We start from the raw sequence: 23558 nt of genomic DNA on the forward strand, positions 1-23558 counted from the left end.
TGTTGATGCAGTTGTTTGGATCTTTGAACAGGACATTGTGAAGTTGGACAAACTGTAGGTGACAAATGTGAATGTGTAAAATAATCCTTACAGGAGGATTCACATATGAAGATTTAAACTTCACTGTAGAGGAAACAGAAATGAAAGTATCATTGTCACAGATGAAGTGAAAAGTCAAATGCTCGACTGCTCCTTTACAATAGTTTTTATGATTATTGTTGGTTTTATTGAAGCTGAGGCCTGGAGTTGTTGATCATGTGGTGAAGAGGGCAAGAAATACTGCACCGAATAATGTAAGAGGGAAAAAGACCAACAACACCACCTGGGGAATTCCACCCCAGGAAATACTACTACAGAATATGAGAGTAATGGAGATGTATTGTCAGATTAAACCAAATATTTTTCATTTATGATCAAAAGAATGAAGGTAACTAAACATGACCTGAACATAATTGTGTCTGGATGAGATGAGTAGGGAGCAAAGCTAAAAATGTTAAAGTTGAGTGAAAGCTGTGGAAGCTCAGACCAGGAGAAAGAGTTTCTGGTGAATATAAGGAGGATATAAGGATTTTCAAGCTGAAACAAGTTGTTCTCTGGAGGAAACTCGTGTTAATAAGCTGTCTACCTACAATACTCAATAGACTCTGCTCTTCACAACAAACTGAAATCTGTTTCCTGAAGATCCGCCTCTGCAGACTTTATTATTTTATAACTGACAACATGGTCAAAGTTTACTCAGAAAACTGAACTCATTGAAATCGACACATAGAGCTTCCCGCAGGCAGATCCTCCACGTCATTTAGAAGTTTTTATATTATTTGAACCAAAAGCTGAATCTAACAGATGAAACCTTGTTAATAAACTGGAGCTGGTTGAGATCAGTGGTCAGTGGATGATTTCCAGACGTGTTTAATGAAACTTCACTCAGCAGGTACGTCGTCTTCTGAAGTTGATTTATCTTTTCTGTGCTTCCTTAGTTCTTCTCAAAGTGTCTCTTCATTCTGAGCTGTTGCTGATTTTAAACCAAAATTAGATTGAAACGTGAAGTTGAGATTTATTCTATATCTTTGTGTCAGTGAGAAAGTGTTGATGCAGTTGTTTGGATCTTTGAACAGGACATTGTGAAGTTGGACAAACTGTAGGTGACATATGTGAATGTGTAAAATAATCCTAACAGGAGGATTCACATATGAAGATTTAAACTTCACTGTAGAGGAAACAGAAATGAAAGTATCATTGTCACAGACGAAGGGAAAAGTCAAATGCTCAACTGCTGCTTTACAATAGTTTTCATGATTATTGTTGGTTTTATTGAAGTTGAAGTCAGGACTTGTTAATAATAATGCCTGCGATTCCGTCACTTTTTAAAGATGACTGTACGTTAACTTGTGAGGGATCATCCGCTTTATTTTCAGGACTCTCTGATTCTTCAGATGGAAGGTCTGTTCCTACGATTCCTGCTCAGAACCATCACCAGTTTGGTTTTCTGTCTCCTACTGACTCACTGTTCTAGAGGTAACTAATGAACAATACAATATTTAAAAGGTCAGAGTTAGACTTCGTCAAAATACATATGAATCAATAAAAACCAACACTCAACACTAATAGTTGAAGTGTTGTAGGTGCAGTTATTTCCCAATTGTGCTCAATCAACCGTTTGCGTTATTTTACTCTTCATACTCTTCATCTACCCCCAGTCTTTCACTATGAAGCCATAACCTACCGTTGGAAGACTTTCACAATGTGTCTGGACATTGTCTCCCTTAAAATAAACTAAACATGTTGCTTGTGTGTGGGTGGGTGGGTATATAGAACCAGACACAAACTACACCACCGTGTAGCCCAGGGCTGGGCAATTCATTTATACAGGGGCCACATGAAAAATCTGAACTGTGTTGGAGGGCCAACAGAGTAAATTATATATGTTGATAAGCTGCTACTGGTAATCAGAAGCATAAGAATATTCTGTAAATATTTATTTAAATTCATGAGTTTTGCTATAGGTTGAAGAGGAAAATGAAACACAATCGATCTGTAGTTTTGGAAACTTTGTCCTCTTTGGAAAACTTCAGTGGATCATGCAGCTACATGAATTATTTTCTGTATCTCAATAAATCTCAATAAATGTTTAACCCTTTAAGACCTGAATGTCTGTCAGCCCACAAAGAGAAGCTTGCTGTATTTGAATTACCGTAAATCCCTGATGGATAATATTCAAGTTGCGCTTTCTAGAAAAACGCTGCCATTGTGGTAATGATGACGCACCGCTGCTGTCGGCTGCAGGTTGGAGAGCAACAATCACGGAGTCCCAGCAAGAGAGAGTTGTTTGGAGGAATTTGTTGGTAAAAACAAAGTTAGTTATACCCTTGAGATGTCACGAAGGTCTTCCAGGCAAAAGCACAACTAACCAGTGTTCAGTCACAATGAATATTATCAATAGCGCAAACCACTGTGACTTACGGTAATTCAAAATCGGCCGCTTTGACGGATGCAAGCGATCCGCTCAGGCTTTTGAGGGTTAATAGATGCAAGAAGCTGTTTCAATCTTACTTTTTTTGTCGTTGACGAACTAACAGTGCCATGACGTAAATAACACATCATGGCTCAAAATAAAAGCTACACAGTCGTATTACATGCACAGCATAAATACTTGTTCATTTGTGCTTATGACTGACAAACCGCGGGCCAGACGGGAATGCCCAAAGGGCCGTATGTGGCCCGCGGGCCGTAAAATGCCCAGGTCTGGTGTAGGCCAATCCAGTGCTCAGTCATCAGAGAGAGAGAGTAGACGGACTGAGGCGGCCTTTTAACAATTAGACCACACCAAAAGGGGTGGAGTATTCTGGACGGCCCACTTCTGCCAGGTCTGTGGGAGGGAAACTGCAGTGAAAGACAGACAGGTTACTGGGCAATCACATCCATGAACACACTCCACTAACGCGAAGGAACCACCAGATTCAGATTCAGAAAGATTTCATTTGTGCCCAGGGGACACAACAATGATGTAAGACTGAGTGGAAAGTAAAACAGAATAAACCAATAGGAATAAATATATATATATAAAATAAATAAACATAGAGATAACATGGGTACTAATACACCCCCATACCATCACAGTTGCTGGCTCTTGAACATTGCGCTGATAATAATCTGAAAAGTCACTTTCTTCTGTAGCCCACAGGACACAATATCTATGATTTCCAAATCTATTTGAAATGTGGACACATCAGACCACAGCAGACTTTTCCACTTTGCGTCAGTCTGTCTCAGATGAACTCGAGTCCAGAGAAGCTGGAGGTGTTTCAGGGTTTAGTAAATTTATGGCTTTCTCTTTGCATGAATTTTATCTTGCACTTGTAGATGTAGTGATGAGCTGTGTTAACTGACTTCTAAACTTCCTGCTGTATCTCTGATGGATTTGTTTGGTTGTCCCAGTCTGAGGACAAACTGGTTCAATTGAATCCAGAGCTCCCTTGAAAATATATTTTGGTTTCCTCATTTGATTAATGATGTCCAAGATCTAAAAATAAAGGAATTCAAAATAAATTTCATAAAATAAATGAAAAAAAAAAATCCTCTGTTTTTCTTTCCAGGTCAGTCTGAGTCAGTGGATTCACTTCAAACAATTATAGCAAGAGTTGGTGATGACGTTGTTCTACCGTGTCAAATCAAACCTTCAGTGGACGTTTCTGCAGCAACGTTGGAGTGGAAGAGATCGGACCTCTACGTCCTGGTGTGGCGTACTGGTGCAGACCTTAAAAGGCAAAAAGATCCGTCCTACAGAGGAAGAACATCTCTGTTCCCTGATGAATTGAAACATGGAAACATTTCACTGAAACTCTCTGACGTGAAGCTGTCTGATAAAGGAACATACAGATGTTACGTTGTAGACATGAATAGAGAGATGTTTGTTAAGCTTGTTGTTGGTGAGTAGACGTATTAAGTATAGTTCTCTGACATCAGCTCTGACCTGAAGTTGACTTTTACTTCCACTGACTCTGGTTTGAAATATTTTGTTTCTCAGCTCCAGATACAGCGGCCTCACCCTTCATCAGTTTATCAGGGATGGACAGAGACAGAGGAGGAGTGGTGTTACAGTGTGAATCCAGAGGCTGGTATCCAGAGCCTGAGGTGTTGTGGCTGGACGCTGAGGGAAACCTGCTCTCTGCTGGACCTCCAGAGACAGTCAGAGGTCCTGATGACCTCTATACTGTCAGCAGCAGAGTGACTGTGGACAAGAGACACAACAACAGCTTCACCTGTAGAGTCCAACAGAACAACATCCACCAGACCAGAGAGGCTCACATACATGTTCCAGGTAGAACACACTTAGAGAACGGACCATGACATGATTTTAGTTTGACACAGTTTGTGTGTGATTGTGTAGAAATGTCATGTAACTCTGTGTCTTTTCATTTCAGATGATTTCTTCTTGTCCTCCTCCAGTTCTGCTGTTCCCATCAACACTGGTTTGGCTGTTAGCTTAGCTGTTAGCATCATGGTTATTTTAGCATGTGTCTTCTTTGTGTGGAGACAAAATAGAACCAGTAAGTTACAGATGAGTCACCACATTAATGATGTAAAACACCAGCAAACGTCTTTTCTAGTTGAATTCAGCTGCTTTGATTTTACACAGAAACCAAGAAAAGATCCAGAGATGAAGCAGAGAAGGAGAAACTTTTAGAAGAAACTAAAGATGTAAGAGACAAGAAGTGAAAGATTAAAGGTTCAGATTGATCAGTTTGAAGAAAGTTTGATCAGTAAACCTGCTGACTGATCATCATCCATCTGTCTGTCTGATAGCTGACAGGGAAATATAAGAAGATTGAAGAAGAGCTGCAGAAAACCAAAGAAGAGCTGAAGAACAAGACTGAAGAGATGGAGAAACATGTAGAGACACACACATAAACACGATTATTGTGTTATTGAGGACTTACCTCTGATCAACACAACTGTGACTTTGCTCCATCTACTGGTGAAATGATACAACTGCAGGTTTTCTCCTCCTCAGGTCAATGAACTAAAGGAGGAGAAGAAGAAGCTGCAGGAGAAGATGGAGACCAGAAACAAAGAGATGGAGGAGATAAAAGATGAGGTGAAGAAAAAAATCATAACAACACATAGGAACACAACACATAACAACACATAACAACACACAAGAACACAACAGAACACAACATACAAGAACACAACACACAAGAAAACAACACACAAGAACACACAAGAACACAACACATAACAACACATAACAACACATAAGAACACAACACATGACAACACATAAGAACACATGAGAACAGAACACATAAGAACACATGAGAACACAACACAACACATAAGAACACAAGACAACACTTAAGAACACAACACAACACAACACATAAGAACACAACACAACACATAAGAACACATAATAACACTTCACAACACATAAGAACACAACACAACACAACACATAAGAACACAACACAACACAACACAACACATAAGAACACATAAGAACACAACACAACACATAAGAACACAACACAACACATAAGAACACATAAGAACAGAACACATAAGAACACATAAGAACACAACACATAAGAACACAACACATAAGAACACATAGGAACACAACACAACACAACACATAAGAACAAAACACATAAGAACACAACACAACACATAAGAACACAACACAACACAACACATAAGAACACATAAGAACACAACACAACACATAAGAACACATAAGAACACAACACAACACATAAGAACACATAATGGGTGTGTATGACACAGAATGTTTCAGAGTGGGGGAAGTTGTCTGAAATTGCCTGAAAATTTCTCATCCCAGCCACAATTTACACACTAGTCACATGATTTTTTTCCACAGTTGCAGACAAACTTGTTCTGTCTCTCACAATGTGCTCGGCAAAGCAGTGAGACGTAGAGAAATTAAACTGTGAGCCTCTGTGTGCGTTCACGTCTCCCTCTGCTCTCCATTGACTCTAACGCAAAGATTTTCTGAGAGAAGCAGAAGGGATCCCTATTTTTAACTCGCATGTGTCTCCAAAATATTTGCTGTAGAAAGACAAAAAACATATCAAAGTCTTCAGGAAAGTCTTAGGACGCCCACGGTCTGCTTGTGTATTTAATAGGAGTTACCATTTTGTCACAGTAAGCCCAAATGTGAGACCAGCGCAGAGGGAGAAAACGCCCTTTTCTCTCTCTTTGTCCCAGCCCAGCGCACTTCTGTCGTCATTGACAACCACCACAGGTTGCCATGGCAATACCTGACCCTCAGGCCAGAGCCACAGTTGAGACCAGTTCATTAATCAGGGACTCCTGTCTCTGCTGTTAATGCAGCTGATCCCTGTGTCCCACACATTTATGTGACAACAACACACACCAACACACACACTACACACACTACACACGTAACTTTGTGATTACAGTTACACGCACGCATGCGCGCGCACATAAGCACAGACATACACACACAAACACACAGGTAATTTCATGTTGTTGCATTATTAACGCAGCAGTTGTGGCCCAGCTGTGGGCCTGGTCTCTATGGCAGCAGAATGCTGGATCTCAGACAACCTGCCAAAAGTTTATGACTGCCTGGGTTTGGTGTGACCATATGTCTGTTTGATTAGCTCTGGTCGTGGGTTTGATTCCCATGTTGAGACGGGACCCCCGGCAGTAGCCCCCCGTGGCCCTTTCAAAATTTCCCAGAGGGAATTTTCTAGTTAGACATAAAATATGAACCAAAAACTATTTAGTTCATATCAATAAGAATAAATACCATAAATGTTGATTCACTTCAATAAAATTCTGAATCTTTGATGGAAACGATGTAGAGGTTAAAGAAAAGTATTTCTACGTCCAAATCCACTGAAAGGAAACATCATGAAGGAATGAAATCTCTCTTCATCTCTTCTTTCTACCAGTTAATGAAGCAGATCAACCAACAGGAAGAGAAACATCAGAGAGAAATAAAGGAGCTGGAAACAGAGGTTCATGTTGAATCCACATCTTTTAATCCCATAATAAGGAAGTAGTTTAGAACCAAATCAGTTTGTCATGTTCCTCAATCAAAGTAAATGTTTCTCATCATGTCTCTTTATGTGACTTCACTCTCAGTGGGAGAAGAAGCTCAAAGAGGAGGAGAAGAAAAGAGAAAGAGCTGAGAAAGAAGTGGAGACACTGAAGAGGAAACTGGAGATTGAGGTTTGTCTCGTTCTCCTAAGAATCATCAAATCATTTTTCTATTTTCTATCAGATTGTGGACAGCAGAGATGGTTCTAAAACTGAAGTGTTGCTCATTGGTTCTGAGACCAGAGACAGAAACTCAGCAGGAAACTGGAAGAACTGGGAAGAAACTCAGAGTCACATCTCAGGTCTGAGGTTCACATTAGAAACATGACTAAGAAGGGAAGCTTTGTGGTCGGTGTGTGATTCTCCAGCTTGTGTGATTGATAGGTTTGGCAGCATTGGACATAGTTTTTCACCTCCAGTGCCTCTAGTCTTTGTAGGTTTAGACAGATTGTGGCTGAAATCTCACCCATATTCCAAGTGGGACCAATCCTTCTCACCCAAACTCTCCTCAGTGGAAAGGCCCATGCAGGGTCATGAGGAAACTGAATCCGTTAAATTGTGAAATAGTTTTGAGAGACTCTGGTGAGGACCTGGTGTGAATGTGGCTCAGCTTCAGCCGTGCTACCCAGCTGCAGCTGAATGGGACGAGAAACAAGGTCAGCAGGTGATAAGAGTCTTTGAAGAGGAGTCTGAGGATGAAGACCTCCCTGGTTTCTCATCTGATGAATAAGTTAATTAACTTACTGCCTGGTACCACAGCGGTGGAGTCATGCTGACCTACCTTGGAGCATGACGTCACTTAGACTCTTAGACAGCTGGATGGATGAGGAAACAGTGTTCACATCCTGTGGTTAACCAGGAAGTCAGGAAGTTAATCCCACAAAATAATGAACTAAAATAAGTTGTTTGGAGTCTTTTTCTTTCTCTCTTTGAATTATGAACTGAAGAGAAAAAATGTTTTTTTATTTCTCTTTAATGAACTCTGACGAGGGAATGTTTTGTGTGATTGAAACAAAGACTGAATTATTGTGGAACATTGAAAGTAATTTCTTTGGTGGTTATATTTTATACTTAAACATCTTTGTGTGTGTTTGTAGTGTTAGAGACACTTTTGATTAAAAAAAATTAAAGAAGAAGAAACTATTATTGTGACCTGGCATCCAGACAAAATAAATGACTTGATTAATAAATCAATAAACATCTCTGATGAAACATGATAAAACCAGCACAACATGGATGTTGACTAAGAGCAGAAAGACAGATTTGAAAGTCTCTGTCTGGAACTGATCCTAAGATCCATGAACCACAAGAAGGATTTTATTTGTTTTCTTTTATTGGTTCACATGAGAAGAAGTAAAAATAAAAGAACATTCATGAAGGAGGTCTGTTGTTAATCTCATCTCCTCTTTCTGTCTTCTCTCTCCTCAGCTGGAAAAACTAACTGGTGACAACAAGATGCTTCAAGAGGAGAAGAAGAAGTTGAAGAAGAAGATGGAGACCAGAAACAAAGAGCTGGAGACCAGAAACAAAGAGATGGAGACCAGAAACAAAGAGATGGAGGAGAAAAAAGATGAGGTGAAGAACAAGCTCATAGACATGGAGAGAGAAGTCAAAGTCAACTTTGTTATCAATTCCAATATGTGCAACACATACAGGATTGAAATTATCTTCCTCAAAGGCTAAGATGCAGCAACTAAACAAATAAATATAATCATGAAAAATGCAAACGTTGAGATTTAAAAGTGGAGCATGAAATATATATATTATAAAGTTGATTCACTTCAATAAATACTTCAGAAAGAAAACAATGAAATCATGAACAAGACTTGATGACATCTCAGAGAAACACTAAACAGAACTGATCAGGAATGAAATCTGTCTTCATCTCTTCTTTCTACCAGTTAATGAAGCAGATCAACCAACATGAAGAGAAACATCAGAGAGAAATAAAGGAGCTGGAAACAGAGGTTCATGTTGAATCCACATCTTTTAATTCCATAATAAAGAAGTAGTTTAGAACCAAATCAGTTTGTCATGTTCCTCAATCAAAGTAAATGTTTCTCATCATGTCTCTTTATGTGACTTCACTCTCAGTGGGAGAAGAAGCTCAAAGAGGAGGAGAAGAAAAGAGAAGGAGCTGAGGAAGAAGTGGAGACACTGAAGAGGAAACTGGAGACTGAGGTTTGTCTCTTTCTCCTGAAAATCATCAAATCATTTTTCTATTTTCTATCAGATTGTGACAGTAGATGGTTCTAAACTGAAGTGTTGCTCATTGTTCTGAAACCATGAGACAGAAACTCAGCTAGGAAACTAGAAAACTGGGATAATCTTAGAGTCAATCTCGGTCTGAGTTCACATTGAAACATGACTAAGAAGGGAAGCTCGGGTCGCTGTGATTCTCCAGCTTGTGTGATTGATAGTCTTTTGCAGCATTTGGACAAGTTTTTACCTCACTCTTCGGCAGTTTCATCTTAGTCTTGTATGTTTAGACAGATTGTGGCTGAAATCTCACCCATATTCCAGTGGGACAATCCTTCTCACCCAAACTCTCCTCAGTGGAAAGCCCATGCAGGGTCATGAGGAAACTGTATCCTTAAATTGTGAAATAGTTGCTAGAAGACCAGGTGAGACCTGGTGTGAATGTGGCTCGCTCAGCCATGTACCCAGCTGCAGCTGAATGGGTTCGAGAAACAAGGTCAGCAGGTGATATAAGAGTCTTTGAGAGATCTGAGGATGAAGACCTCCCTGTTTTCTATCTGATATTAAGTTAATAACTTTCTGCCTGGTACACAGCGGATGGAGTCATGCTGACTACTTGGAGCAGACGTCACTTAGACTCTTAGACAGCTGGATGGATGAGGAAACAGTGTTCATTTACTCCTGTGGTTAACCAGGAAGTCAGAAGTACTCCCACAAAATAATGAACTAAAATAAGTATGTTTGGAGTCTTTTTCTTTCTAAACTCATCTGAATTATGATACTGAACAGAAAAAATGTTTGGTTTATTATTTTATTGGGAAGAGACATCTTGAAGAGTATTTGGAACTAGTTTATATGCTTATTGAAACAAAGTACTGAATTATTTTGGAACATTTAAATGTAATTTCATTTGATCTATAGATTTTATTTATTAACATCCTTTGATAGATAAGAAATGTTTGATAAGGTGTTTTATTAACACTTTTGTCTCGTTTCAGAAAAAACTAAAAAAGAAGAAAATATTGACCTGCATCACAAAAATGCTATAATAAATCAATAAATCTAGAATATGATATCGAAACTGATTTATAGAGAAGAAATTGAAGTCTCTCTGTGACACAAGATCAGACAAAATTTATTTCTTCATTGTACATGAGAGAGTAAAAAAAAAATTCATGAGGTCTTTACTCTCTCTCTCTCTCTCCCACGGAAACTAACTGGTGACAACAAGAAGCTTCAAGAGGAGAAACATCAGCTGAAGAAGGAGATGGAGACCAGAAACAAAGAGCTGGAGACCAAAAACAAAGAGATGGAGACCAGAAACAAAAAGATGGAGACCAGAAACAAAGAGATGGAGGAGATAAAAGATGAGGTGAAGAACAAGCTCATAGACATGGAGAGAGAAGTCAAAGTCAACTTTGTTATCAGTTTCAATATGTGCAACACATACAGGATTGAAATTATCTTCCTCAAAGGCTACGATGCAGCAACTAAACAAATAAATATAATCATGAAAAATGCAAACGTTGAGATTTAAAAGTGGAGCATGAAATAGATATAATATGATGTTGATTCACTTCAATAAATACTTCAGAAAGAAAACAATGAAATCATGAACAAGACTTGATGACATCTCAGAGAAACACTAAACAGAACTGATCAGGAATGAAATCTGTCTTCATCTCTTCTTTCTACCAGTTACTGAAGAGATCAACCAACATGAGAGAAACATCAGAGAGAAATAAAGGAGCTGGAAACAGAGGTCCATGTTGAATCCAGATCTTTTAATTCCATAATAAGGAAGAAGTTTAGAACCAAATCAGTTTGTCATGTTCCTCAATCAAAGTAAATGTTTCTCATCATGTCTCTTTATGTGACTTCACTCTCAGTGGGAGAAGAAGCTCAAAGAGGAGGAGAAGAAAAGAGAAAGAGCTGAGAAAGAAGTGGAGACACTGAAGAGGAAACTGGAGACTGAGGTTTGTCTCTTTCTCCTGAGAATCATCAAATCATTTTTCTATATTCTATCAGATTGTGGACAGCAGAGATGGTTCTAAAACTGAAGTGTTGCTCATTGGTTCTGAAACCAGAGACAGAAACTCAGCAGGAAACTGGAAGAACTGGGAATAATCTTAGAGTCAGATCTCAGGTCTGAGGTTCACATTAGAAACATGACTAAGAAGGGAAGCTCTGTGGTCGGCGTGTGATTCTCCAGCTTGTGTGATTGATAGGTTTGGCAGCATTGGACATAGTTTTTCACCTCCAGTGCCTCTAGTCTTTGTAGGTTTAGACAGATTGTGGCTGAAATCTCACCCATATTCCAAGTGGGACCAATCCTTCTCACCCAAACTCTCCTCAGTGGAAAGGCCCATGCAGGGTCATGAGGAAACTGAATCCGTTAAATTGTGAAATAGTTCTGAGAGACTCTGGTGAGGACCTGGTGTGAATGTGGCTCAGCTTCAGCCATGCTACCCAGCTGCAGCTGAATGGGTCGAGAAACAAGGTCAGCAGGTGATAAGAGTCTTTGGAGGAGTCTGAGGATGAAGACCTCCCTGGTTTCTCATCTGATGATTAAGTTAATTAACTTACTGCCTGGTACCACAGCGGTGGAGTCATGCTGACCTACCTTGGAGCATGACGTCACTTAGACTCTTAGACAGCTGGATGGATGAGGAAACAGTGTTCACATCCTGTGGTTAACCAGGAAGTCAGTAAGTTACTCCCACAAAATAATGAACTAAAATAAGTTGTGTTTGGAGTCTTTTCTTTCTTTCTTTGAATTACGAACTGAACGTAACTCCTCGTGTATTTTTCTTCAAATTAAACTTTCAATACATTGAATGAACCTTGACTGACACCATTAGAGGCACTGCTGCCATCTCGTATTTGCATCTGCGGCAAAAATTAGTCAGTCGGCTCAGGGTTTGATTGCAGCCATTGTTAATACTCTGGCGAATGCTTGTAGTTTTTAGTAGTAGTGTTTACTTTTATGTGCAACGAAGCAACAGTAACAAATTAATTTCCCTCGTGGAGCATTAAAATCTGTCTAAGTCTAACTCTATTGTTGTGAATACGCTGATCGCAGCGAATGTTAGCATTAGCATATACATTCATTTTGCCATTAACATTAGCCGGAAACTAACGCATTTTTGTATAACGGTGTTTTCGGTATATAAAACTTTGTGTTCGTCCGGTTTTACAGTGTTTAAATAGTCTTAGCGGATCACGTGAGTCAGAGTTTTTCATGGGACCTGTTGCTGTGGTAGCGGGGGCAGAATACAAAGTTTCATACAATATTGTAACGTCTGACCGGACATTCACGGACAGTCCGAAATCTTCACAACACATTAATGCAGGGTCGCTACAATATCAAGTTTCATTCAATGTTGCCATTGTAAGCGGAAGATGCCATCATTACAAAAGCAATATTACATAGTGCCATTATTGTTTTAATGTTCGGCTTAGAAATATATGCTTGTGGGTAGATTGTGTTTATAATACTGAAGATGTGTGTGTGAAGATGTCATCTATTATTTGGAATACCACCAATTGCGGTGAATATTAGCATTAGCATATACATTTTGCCATTAACGTTAGTCAGAAGCTAAAACATATTGTTAAAACAGTATTTTTGGTATATAAAACTAATTTGTTACAATAATTTAACAATAATTTATTTAACAGAAAATAATCAAATACTCAAAAGTAATGGTTTAAATCTGTGGGATGTGAAAGTCAGAGGAAAAAGTTTAAGAAAAAAATAAAAGATTCATGAAGGAGGTCTGTTGTTAATCTCAGCTCCTCTTTCTGTCTTCTCTCTCCTCAGCTGGAAAAACTAACTGGTGACAACAAGAAGCTTCAAGAGGAGAAACATCAGCTGAAGAAGGAGATGGAGACAAGAAACAAAGAGATGGAGATCAGAAACAAAGAGCTGGAGACCAGGAAGAAAGAGCTGGAGACCAGAAACAAAGAGATGGAGACCAGGAACAAACAGATAGAGGAGATGAAACAGAAGGTGAAGAACAAGCTCAAAGACATGAAGAGAGAAGTCAAATTCAACTTTGTTATCAATTCCGATATGTGCAACACATGCAGGATTGAAATTAGCTTCCTCTTCCTTCTTCCTTTAATTGCTACAGTGCAGCAATTAAACAAAAAAATATGATCATGAAAAATTCAAACGTCAAGTGGAGCATGAAATATATATATTATGATGTTGATTCACTTCAATAAATAGTTCAGAAAGAAAACAATGTTCCTCAATCAAAGTAAATGTTTCTCATCATGTCTCTTTATGTGACTTCACTATCAGTGGGAGAAGAAGCTCAAAGAGGAGGAGAAAAAAAGAGAAAGAGCTGAGAAAGAAGTGGAGACACTGAAGAGGAAACTGGAGCCTGAGGTTCTTCACTAATAAAGTCTGAATGATTGAGAGATAGAACATGAAGCTGACTGATGTGAAAGGACTAATCTGTGGATGTCGTCTCATCCCAGTCAGAGAGAATCAAACCTGAAGAAACACAGAACAGCAGCAGCTCAGACAGTCAGAAGACGTCAGGAGACATCACTGTGGTGATTAATGACCGCTACAACTATATCTGTCTGAGAAACAAATCTGATCAGGTGATGTTGTTTTAAGGGTCATTTTGTTTATATAGAAAATATTAATTTAACAGATTTAATAGACACCAACATTAATTTTTTCCTGTCTCTGCGTCTCATTCTTCTTCTTGTGTTTCATTTCCGTCCTGCAGGACAAACCATTGGGAGGACGTCAGTTAAAAGTCCAGATCAGTAAACAACCCATCACATACACATTTGATCCATCAGTGGAACTCAAGGCTGGAGACAGAGTTACTGTGAGTCTTTGTAGATGTTTCATTGATGCTGTTATATTTTCCATTTTCTTACTTTTCCTTCAGTTTTTCTAATTATTATTTTCTGACTGTGACTCTGTGACCTTTGGATTTACTACATTTATAGTTCTACCGTCCAGACTGTGATGAGAGTTTTACTCTACCTCATCGACTGGAGTGGGAGGACCTGAAGTACTGGAGCCCTGGAGACAGAGTCCAGGTCTCTCTGCAGTGAAATAGTTCCTAGTTGAACTCCTTCAATAAAGTTCAGTGATCCAGCAAACAGCAACATTATAGATGAGAAACAGCACGACTCAGATCTTCCTGCAGAAACCACACACTGCAGAGAAAGTCTCTGGAAACACTTGGCTCCATTTTATTGGATTAGTCAAGTTTGATGTGAACGTTGGTTTGTTTAAAGACTTTTACAGGATGACGTCAGTGTTTTATGTTGTTAAAATCTGACAGAATTAGTATTTTAATGTTTTAATTCTACTTTTTTACATAGTTGATTGTAATGAGAGGCTTTAATGTGACAATTTAATAAAGACATACTTTTCCATTTAAAGACTTGTGCATGTGATAAAGAGTTCTACTTAAAACATTTTGTCACCTTCAGAATTTTCTCTATACAGTTATTTTAACTCTATATTTGCTTATTCAAGAACATGAACCAATATAACATATCAGTGAGGAGCACCTCTAGGATTAGAAGTTAATTTAAAGATCTAATCAGAGTCCATGAACTGAATGTGAAGAGAAACTGTGTCTTGGAGGAAGACAAGAACACCAGTGGTTCTCCAGAGCACTGAGGGGTCGAGTTTGGCCCACTTGCCTTTTGGCTTTGTACTTCCATTTAGCCCCATTCAGATCTAATGAATAGGGCAGTAAATTACCTTTTAACCTTCACGCGTTGTACACACTTCACAAACCCAAAATCAGGAAGAGAACCAAGAAGAGGAATCACATACTAGAACAGCAGACTGTAGTCACATGAAGATGTGTTTAATTTGTTCACTTGGAAGCAACACAAAAACGAGACATTCACAAACACTTAATATACTTCCATTTAGTCCTGTTCAGACCTTCCACTAAACATCAAGTGTCCAGATCAAGCAGCGACTTCCAGCTCTGAGTGTTGAAGCTCATGAGGAAGTGTAAAAAACTGCAGTTCATCCAGTGGCCACTGGAGGCGACAAAAGGGAGCAAATCCCCATAGACCCCCATGTTAAAAAACCCAACTTTACAGCTTCATTAAACATGTTTACAGCCTGGTTCAAAAAACTGTTTTGGTCTCAGTGGTTTGTTTCACTATTTATGACAACTGTTACAACTAGATGGAGCCATTAATCACAAACAAGTGACGTCTGTTCATTAATAATGAGTCTTTAAAAAGAGTCTCTCCTTGTAGCTGTGAACTAGGAAATAAATCTGAACTTAAATCAACAGAAAACAATTATTTAATATGAGAAGACTCATCAGAATTAGTCATTAAAAACATGAGATGATGTGAAAGGAGGTAAAAAGTTGTGTTTTTTTTATCATTTGTCATTTCAACTTTAAATAACAGGTGCAGCACATAGTGAAATGAGAGGACGTCCCTCTGGGACCATGGAGCTGCATGAAGACACAACACTGAAAACAATACAAGGGACTGAAGATAAAGTGCACGTGTGCAAACTCGAGCAGACGACACAAAACTGTGCAGGACGACAGTGGAAAACACAATGCATCTACACAAAGATATTACACAGAACAAAGAGCAACGTGGGCTAATAGACTAACAGAGTACGAGTTACAGCGGTTATTTATCATCTTATTTTAAATGACATGAAAAGTCTTAGTTCAACAGAACAACACAATACAACACATATATAAATACAATCTGATTATACGTAGTGTTATTGTGTGAGCCACTTGCTCTTGCCCTGAATCATATCTGTAGTATTGGGAGGATATGAGCTAAACAGCTGCACCAGCCACATCCATTACACTACACCTCTGCACCTGAAGGCAGTTAAAACTCTAACTGGAGTAACGTCAATAATTTAATGCTGCAACACAAACAAAAGGTTCACATCAAAAAGAAATGACATCAGCCGTGTTCCTTCTCCTTTTGTTTTTACTTGTAAAACTTCATCTGCTACTGAGGTCATGTAAACTGACCTCTAAAGTGTCTTTCAACTACCAGCTGCACCTTTAAACTAACTTAAATATTTTAGTAAATCAGAGTTTAATTAAACAAAATCTTTACCTGAAGTGCCATAAAACCTGTGACCTTTTAAAAAAATTCTAAAACTGGCACAGGTTTAATCTGAACCGTCACTCACAAATCTGTCCAAGTTAAAGACAGACGCCAACAGAATTTAAAAAAAAAAAATTCCTATGGTGACGTCAAATCACAAAAGGAAAGTATCTTAAATACAGTGTAAAAGTACCCGGCTTTTTATTTAGTGCTTTTCCAGCATGTTGTGACCAAGACAGGAACATAATCTACCGTGGACTTTTCTGACAAGTCCATTCTTTAGAAATAAATAAATATAATTTAAAATGAAACAACAATGTAGTTAGTAGTAGTTCCAGTCGCTCCACATGGAAAATATCTTGTACAGTGTTTTTGGCTGAGAGACATTAATGAATTATTCTTCAAGCTGAACTTGATTTGAATGTCCAGTGGTCGATGGCTGAGACGTCTCAGAGCCACTGGACAGTCCTTCAACCAATCAGAGCCACAGAACTATTTCTGTGCACAACTGTCAGCTTTTCTTCCTTTTAAGTCATTTCCTGTCAATTTCTCAGGTGAGGTGTATGACTACTGTTAAACCACGCCCCCGAGCGATCTGATTGGTCCAGCAGAATCCGTTCTCAGTGGAGAGAGTCCAGACTGAGATTTTCCAACCTGAGGTTTTGTGGATTTTTGGGCATCTGAGAAGCTCTTCAGACGTTTGGCAAAGAACTAATCGATTCTTCTTCAAGATTGTCCTGGTTGCCGTCAACAGCGTCTTCAGGTTGGACTTGGTTTGTGTCAGCGGGAGGTGATCTTGCTCCTGCTGGTCCTCCTCTCATGTCCATTAACATCTTTTTTTAAGCCAGGCTCTCAGGCTGGTTGCATCGTGTTTGGGGAAGCTTTATACTTGACACTGAAAGAACAATTAACAGAACAAACAAAACGTTAGCTGACTCCTGGAAAAAGTCTGTACAGCGCAAGAAACAAGAAATTTAGGTTTAGGTTTGACTTACGTCTCTTTCTGATGCCGTTTTATGAAGAGATAAACACCAAGAGCTGTGAGGATTACAATGACGACAACCACGGCAATCACAAGCGGCACATGTGAATGACCACCTGATGGGAAAGAAAAGACATTTAAATACACAATCAAAAGTGAAGTTGAAATCGATCTGACACCAGAACTGTTCCCTTACCAAGATCAACGTCTGTCCCGTTCTTTGAATCTGGAGTTTGGTCGACTATGGGAATCAGTGACGCATCTGTCCAGGTAACTATGTCTGCATCTGGAAAAAACAAATTCCAACCAAATATATTAATTGTGGAAAATGTATTTTGACAAACCAGTTATAGAAACTATGATGAGATGCGTTCCCGTCATTAGTTAGCGTTAGCCCACCAAAACTAACAACATGCTACAAACAATGTGGCTAGAAATTAGGTGAAGAACACAACATTTGAAGGAGCATCACTCAGATACTTATGCAGCCTCCATCATGGTCAGTAGCAAACTATGAAGTTAAAGAAGTCTCATCTAAGTACATTATAAGTTATAAGAGAGTGTAATGGATTAGCATTTAGCAAACTAAAGTGGTAAAAATTACTTTTCAATGCTAAAATGAGACTAATAAGGATTTCTGTTTGAAGACTTAATCAAAAATGTCCGTCAACATTAACCCTGATTCTTACCAACAATAAGGTGAACAACCGTCTCGCTCCGTCACTTCGGGATAAAACATCTGTGTCGGTCTTGGCTCAAAATGCCTGGGCCGATTATTTGTCCAGTCCTGGGATCAACTCATCACTGCTCTGTCTCCCGTTGCTCTCTGAAGCCTGTCTGCACCTGGCTGGTGCTCGTCATCGGTCATGGAGTTCCACACCTGCATCTGTTCCCTCCATCTATGCAGAGCAAGGGTGGATCCCCACAGCCTTGGACCCCTGGCCCGAGCCCCCAGGACTGACAATCAGCTTCCTGCTCCACCTTCCACCAGGGTTTCCCTGGTCAGTGCTAGATCAAGAGCAAGTAAGACGTTAATCCTAAAATGACCTTTCCATCGCACATGAACTGGATGTCACGTGTTTTACTGAGATTTGGAAGAGTGCCTGTGTCTCAGTATCAGCGCTAAGTGAGTGACTGGTCGAGGAGGGGGAATTACCATCGTATTCAAGCAAGACTTTGACTGTAAACATCTGTCACTGGCCTCATCCACCAGTTTTGAGTCAATCATGTCTGAGCTGGGTTGTTCTTGTTCTGTACTGTGCACAGTGATATACTGACCCCCAAAACACAGCACTCATCACTTCTCAGACTTCCTAGCTGAAATAAGTCCTAAGTATGACCCTGTTTTCATCACTGGTGAAATGACTCTATGTAACCAATAAGTAGAAATCAGTCCTGACAGCAGTTTACTATCAATCCAGATTTTATTTATACTTGCTGGACTGGAACGCATCATTCAAAATAACGTGGAAAATCAAAACTCAGTGGTAAAAGGACAAACTACAGGTGTCTTTTGATAATGTAAGGGACAGCTGGCGTAAGGTGAAGGTGAAAAACACTTTTCTGATATCGTTTAAGTTCATTAAATTTATCATTCTCCCAGTGAGAAGATCTGAGGCCTTTCTAGGAGTTTGGATGTTCTCCCTGTGTCTGCATGGGTTTTGTCTGGGTACTCGTTGTTGACTCTAAATTGCCCCTAGGGTGTGAGTGTGAATGGTTGTTTGTGTTAGCCCTAAGATGGACTGGAGACCTGTCCAGGGTGGACCCCGCCTCTCGCCAAGTGACAGCTGGGATGGACTCCAGCAACCCCCACATCCCTAATGATAAGAGGTATTAGAAGATGAGATATTTACAGAATATTCTCACATTTTTTGTCCTTTAAATAGAATAAAACTTCCCCAGTCAGATCAGACAGATGGATCTTGCATTTTTGTGTTTTTCTTATTTATTCATTTATTTTGAAAAGCAGCCAAACATCAACCTGAACATGATGGTGTCTGGATGAGACACCATTCTGGTGAATATAAGGACGACATAAGGATTTTCAAGCTGAAACAAGTTGTTAACTCATGTTAATAAGCTCAATACTCAATAAACTCTGCTCTTCAAGTCTGAGCCTGACTGGTCCAGTGTCTCAGTCTCCAGACAAACTGAAATCTGTTTCCTGAAGATCAGCCTCCACATTCTTTATTATTTTATAACTGGCAACACTATCAAAGTTCACCCAGAAAACTGAAATCATTAAAGTTGACACATAAAGTCTCCATTTTGTTGGTTTGTTCACATTTACAGGGAGATCCTCGATGGTCATTTAGAAGTTTTTATTATTTGCTGAATCTAACAGATGAAACCTTGTTCATAATCTGGAGCTGGTTGAGGTCAGTGGTCGGTGGATGATTTCCAGACGCATTTAATGACAGAAACTTCACTCAGCAGGTATGTCGTCTCCTGAAGTTGATTTATCTTTTCTGTGCTTCCTTAGTTCTTCTCAAAGTGTCTCTTGATTTTAAACCAAAGCTAGATTGATATGTGAAGTTGAGATTTATTTTCTATTCCTTTGTGTCAGTGTGAAAGTGTTGATGCAGTTGTTTGGATCTTTGAACAGGATATTGGAAAGTTGGACAAACTATAGGTGACAAATGTGAATGTGTAAAATAATCCTAACAGGAGGATTCACATATGAAGATTTAAACTTCACTGGAAACAGAAATGAAAGTATCATTGTCACAAAAAGTCAAATGCTCTGGCTGCTGCTTTACAATAGTTTTTATGATTATTGTTGTTTTTACTGAAGCTGAGGCCTGGAGTTGTTGATACTGTGGCAAAGAGGGCAGGAAATACTGCACGAATAATGTAAGAGGGAAAAAGACCAACAATACCACCTGGGGAATTCCACCCCAGGAAATACTGCAACAGAATATGAGAGTAATAGAGATGTATTGCCACACTAGAAAATTCCCTCTGGGAAATTTTGAAGGGGCTACGTGAGCTAATGCCGACAGTGGTCGTCAATGACGATGGAAGCGCGCAGAGAAAAGAGCGAGAATTCCCCCCTTTTCACTGTTCTCACATTTGGGCTTACTGTGACAAAACGGTAGCTCCTATCAGAAAAACAAGCAGACTGTGGGTGTCGTAAGACCTTCCTGAAGACTTTGATATGTTTTTTGTCCTCCTGGAGTAAATATTTTGGACACACTTGTGAGTTAAAGACAAAGGTCCTTCTCCTTTTCTCAGAAAATCTTTGCATTAGAGTGTATGGAGAGCGGACAGGCACTTTACCACGAACAGAGTCTTTTTTTCTTTTTTGGGAAATTCATTGCAGTTTTTCGCAAATTGCGTCACAAAAAAATTTGTATTTCATAAAGAAAAGTAATAGCACACCGATCCCAATCGAGCTGCACATTTTGATATATAACTCGCCCTCCAGCTTTTCAAGTTGTAGGATGAGTTAAGGGACGAAAATGGGAGGAAGAGGAAAAAAGTAATAATAAGAAGAAATGTGCGGGATAACAATAGGGGCTCGGGGCTTCTGCAGTCTACAGCTTGCTGCTGTAGACTGGAGGCTCGGACATTGCCCCGTAGCCCCTAATTAAACCAAATATTCTTCATTTATGTTCAAAAACTTAAGTAGGCAAGAAACTGCAAAAGAGGAAAGGGTTCACAATTCAAAATAAAGTCCAAGCACCATTCAAATGGCATACTCCCCTACAATCATAATGCTTGCGATTTTGTAACTTTTTAAAGCTGACTGTACATTAACTTGTGAGGAATCATCCGTTTCATTTTCAGGACTCTCTGATTCTTCAGATGGAAGGTCTGTTCCTTCACTTCCTGCTCAGAACCATCACCAGTTTGGTTTTCTGTCTCCTCCTGACTCACTGTTCTAGAGGTAACTAATAAACAATACAATATTTAAAAGGTCAGAGTTAGACCTTGTCAAAATACATATGAATCAATAAAAACCAACACTCAACACTAATAGTTGAAGTGTTGTAGGTGCAATTATTTCCCAATTGTGCTCGAGCAACGGTTTGCATTATTTGAGTCTTCATAATGCGGCACACATTTTCAATGGAGGACAGGTCTGGATTTCAAGAGGCCGGTCTATCGCCAGTCTTTCACTACAAAGTCATAGACTACTGTTGGAAGACTTTAACAATATGTCTGGACATCGTCTCCCTGAAATAAACTAAAGACGTTGCTTGGATGACAGCATATGTTGCTCCAAAACCTACCTTGGAGCATTAATAGTGCCTTCACAGACACCATAGGCACTGTTACAACCCCGGCTCAATGGTTGAAACAAAGAAGAGACATATCACATGGTTTTACTGTCAATTTCAACCCTTTTATTTAGCTCAACTTAACCACCAGCAATACACAAGCACGAATAGTTCAAATGAAGAAGGTTGACTGAAGGTGTGTGTGTGTGGGTGGGTATATAGAACCAGACACAAACTATACCACAGTGTCGGCCAATCCAGGCAGGTGCTCAGTCATCAGAGAGAGAGAGCAGAATGACTGAGGCGGCCTTTTAACAATTAGACCACGCCCAAAGGGGTGGAGTATTCTGGACGGCCCACTTCTGCCAGGTCTGCGGGAGGGAAACTGCAGTGAAAGACAGACAGGTTACTGGGCCGTCACATCCACGAACACACTCCACTAACCCTAAGGAACCAGCAGATTCAGATTCAGAAAGATTTCATTTGTGCCCAGGGGACCCAACAATGACGTAAGGCTGAGTGGAAAGTAAAACAGAATAAACCAATAGGAATAAATATATATATAAAATTAATAAACAACTAAATAACATGGGTACTAATACGCCCCCATACCATCACAGTTGCTGGCTCTTGAACATTGCACTGATAATCATCTGAAAAGTCACTTTCTTCTGTAGCCCACATGACACAATATCTATGATTTCCAAATCTATTTGAAATGTGGACTTGTCAGACCATAGCACACTTTTCCACTTTGCATCACTCTGTCTCAGATGAACTCGAGTCCAGAGAAGCTGGAGGTGTTTCAGGGTTTAGTAAATTTATAGCTTTCTCTTTGCATGAGTTTTATCTCGCACTTGTAGATGTAGTGGTGAGCTGTGTGAACTGACCTCTAAACTTCCTGCTGTGTCTCTGATGGATTTGTTTGGTTGTCCCAGTCTGAGGACAAACTGGTTCAATTGAGCTCCCTTGAAATTATATTTTGGTTCCCTCTTTTGATTAATGATGTCCCAGATCTCAAAATGAAAGAATTAAATGAAATAAATTGTATTAAATAAATGAAAAAAAAAAGAAATAATTTTTGAATGAACTGAACAATTGAGTCCCTTCAATATGTTTGGATGAGCAGCAAAAATAATCAACAAAAGTGTCCAGAGATGAAGTTTATGACACTAACTCAATACGTTCTAGTGCAGAACTCAACAAACCTCTGTTTTTCGTTGCAGGTCAGTCTGAGTCAGTGGATTCACATCAAACAATTATAGCAAGAGTTGGTGATGATGTTGTTCTACCGTGTCAAATCAAACCTTCAGTGGACGTTTCTGAAGCAACATTGGAGTGGAAGAGGTCAAACCTCTTCGTCCTGGTGTGGCGTACTGGTGCAGACTTTAAAAGACAAAAAGATCCATCCTACAGAGGAAGAACATCTCTGTTCCCTGATGAACTGAAACATGGAAACATTTCACTGAAACTCTCTGACGTGAAGCTGTCTGATAAAGGAACGTACAGATGTTACGTTGTAGACATGAATAGAGAGATGTTTGTTGAGCTTGTTGTTGGTGAGTAAACGTATAAAGTATAGTCCTCTGACATCAACTCTGACCTGAAGTTGAGTTTCACTTATACTGATTCTGGTTTGAAACATTTTGTTTCTCAGCTCCAGATACAGTGGCCTCACCCGTCATCAGTTTATCAGGAATGGACAGAGACAGAGGAGGAGTGGTGTTACAGTGTGAATCCAGAGGCTGGTATCCAGAGCCTGAGGTGTTGTGGCTGGACGCTGAGGGAAACCTGCTCTCTGCTGGACCTCCAGAGACAGTCAGAGGTCCTGATCACCTCTATACTGTCAGCAGCAGAGTGACTGTGGACAAGAGACACAACAACAGCTTCACCTGTAGAGTCCAACAGAACAACATCCACCAGACCAGAGAGGCTCACATACATGTTCCAGGTAGAACACGCTTAGAGAA

At 39.5% G+C, this 23558-nt stretch overlaps 3 protein-coding genes across 3 annotated transcripts in view; all 3 read left to right on the top strand.

The window, feature by feature from the left end:
* LOC125006318 (myelin-oligodendrocyte glycoprotein-like) overlaps positions 1-23558 on the top strand; it is a 126673-nt gene that overhangs the window by 100221 nt on the left and 2894 nt on the right. The window contains exons 2-4 of the mRNA XM_047582298.1: positions 21155-21254; positions 22815-23147; positions 23246-23279. Of these exons, the coding sequence (XP_047438254.1) occupies positions 21173-21254; positions 22815-23147; positions 23246-23279 (449 nt within the window). The 5' untranslated portion in view covers positions 21155-21172. The remainder of the gene's footprint in view (positions 1-21154; positions 21255-22814; positions 23148-23245; positions 23280-23558) is intronic.
* Positions 1-23558, top strand: part of LOC125016019 (butyrophilin-like protein 2) — a gene marked incomplete at its 3' end in the record, with an annotated part of 80320 nt that overhangs the window by 29013 nt on the left and 27749 nt on the right. The gene's annotated exons all lie outside the window — the stretch shown is intronic.
* On the top strand, positions 13142-14467 carry LOC125016254 (lamin-L(I)-like). The gene is made up of 5 exons (XM_047598620.1): positions 13142-13300; positions 13598-13684; positions 13777-13905; positions 14037-14141; positions 14266-14467. The coding sequence occupies exons 1-5, from the start codon at positions 13175-13177 to the stop codon at positions 14371-14373; spliced, it is 555 nt and encodes a 184-aa protein (XP_047454576.1). The 5' UTR covers positions 13142-13174; the 3' UTR covers positions 14374-14467.

The sequence above is a fragment of the Mugil cephalus genome, chromosome 1, assembly GCF_022458985.1.
Source record: "Mugil cephalus isolate CIBA_MC_2020 chromosome 1, CIBA_Mcephalus_1.1, whole genome shotgun sequence".
In the NCBI taxonomy this organism is placed as follows: domain Eukaryota; kingdom Metazoa; phylum Chordata; class Actinopteri; order Mugiliformes; family Mugilidae; genus Mugil; species Mugil cephalus.

Coding starts and splice junctions, on each gene's coding strand:
- LOC125016254 (XM_047598620.1), top strand. CDS start 13,175: ATGGAGACAAGAAACAAAGAGATGGAGATCAGAAACAAAGAGCTGGAG. Junction 13,906..14,036: donor TGAGAAACAAATCTGATCAG/GTGATGTTGTTT, acceptor TCCGTCCTGCAG/GACAAACCATTGGGAGGACG. Junction 14,142..14,265: donor AGGCTGGAGACAGAGTTACT/GTGAGTCTTTGT, acceptor CTACATTTATAG/TTCTACCGTCCAGACTGTGA.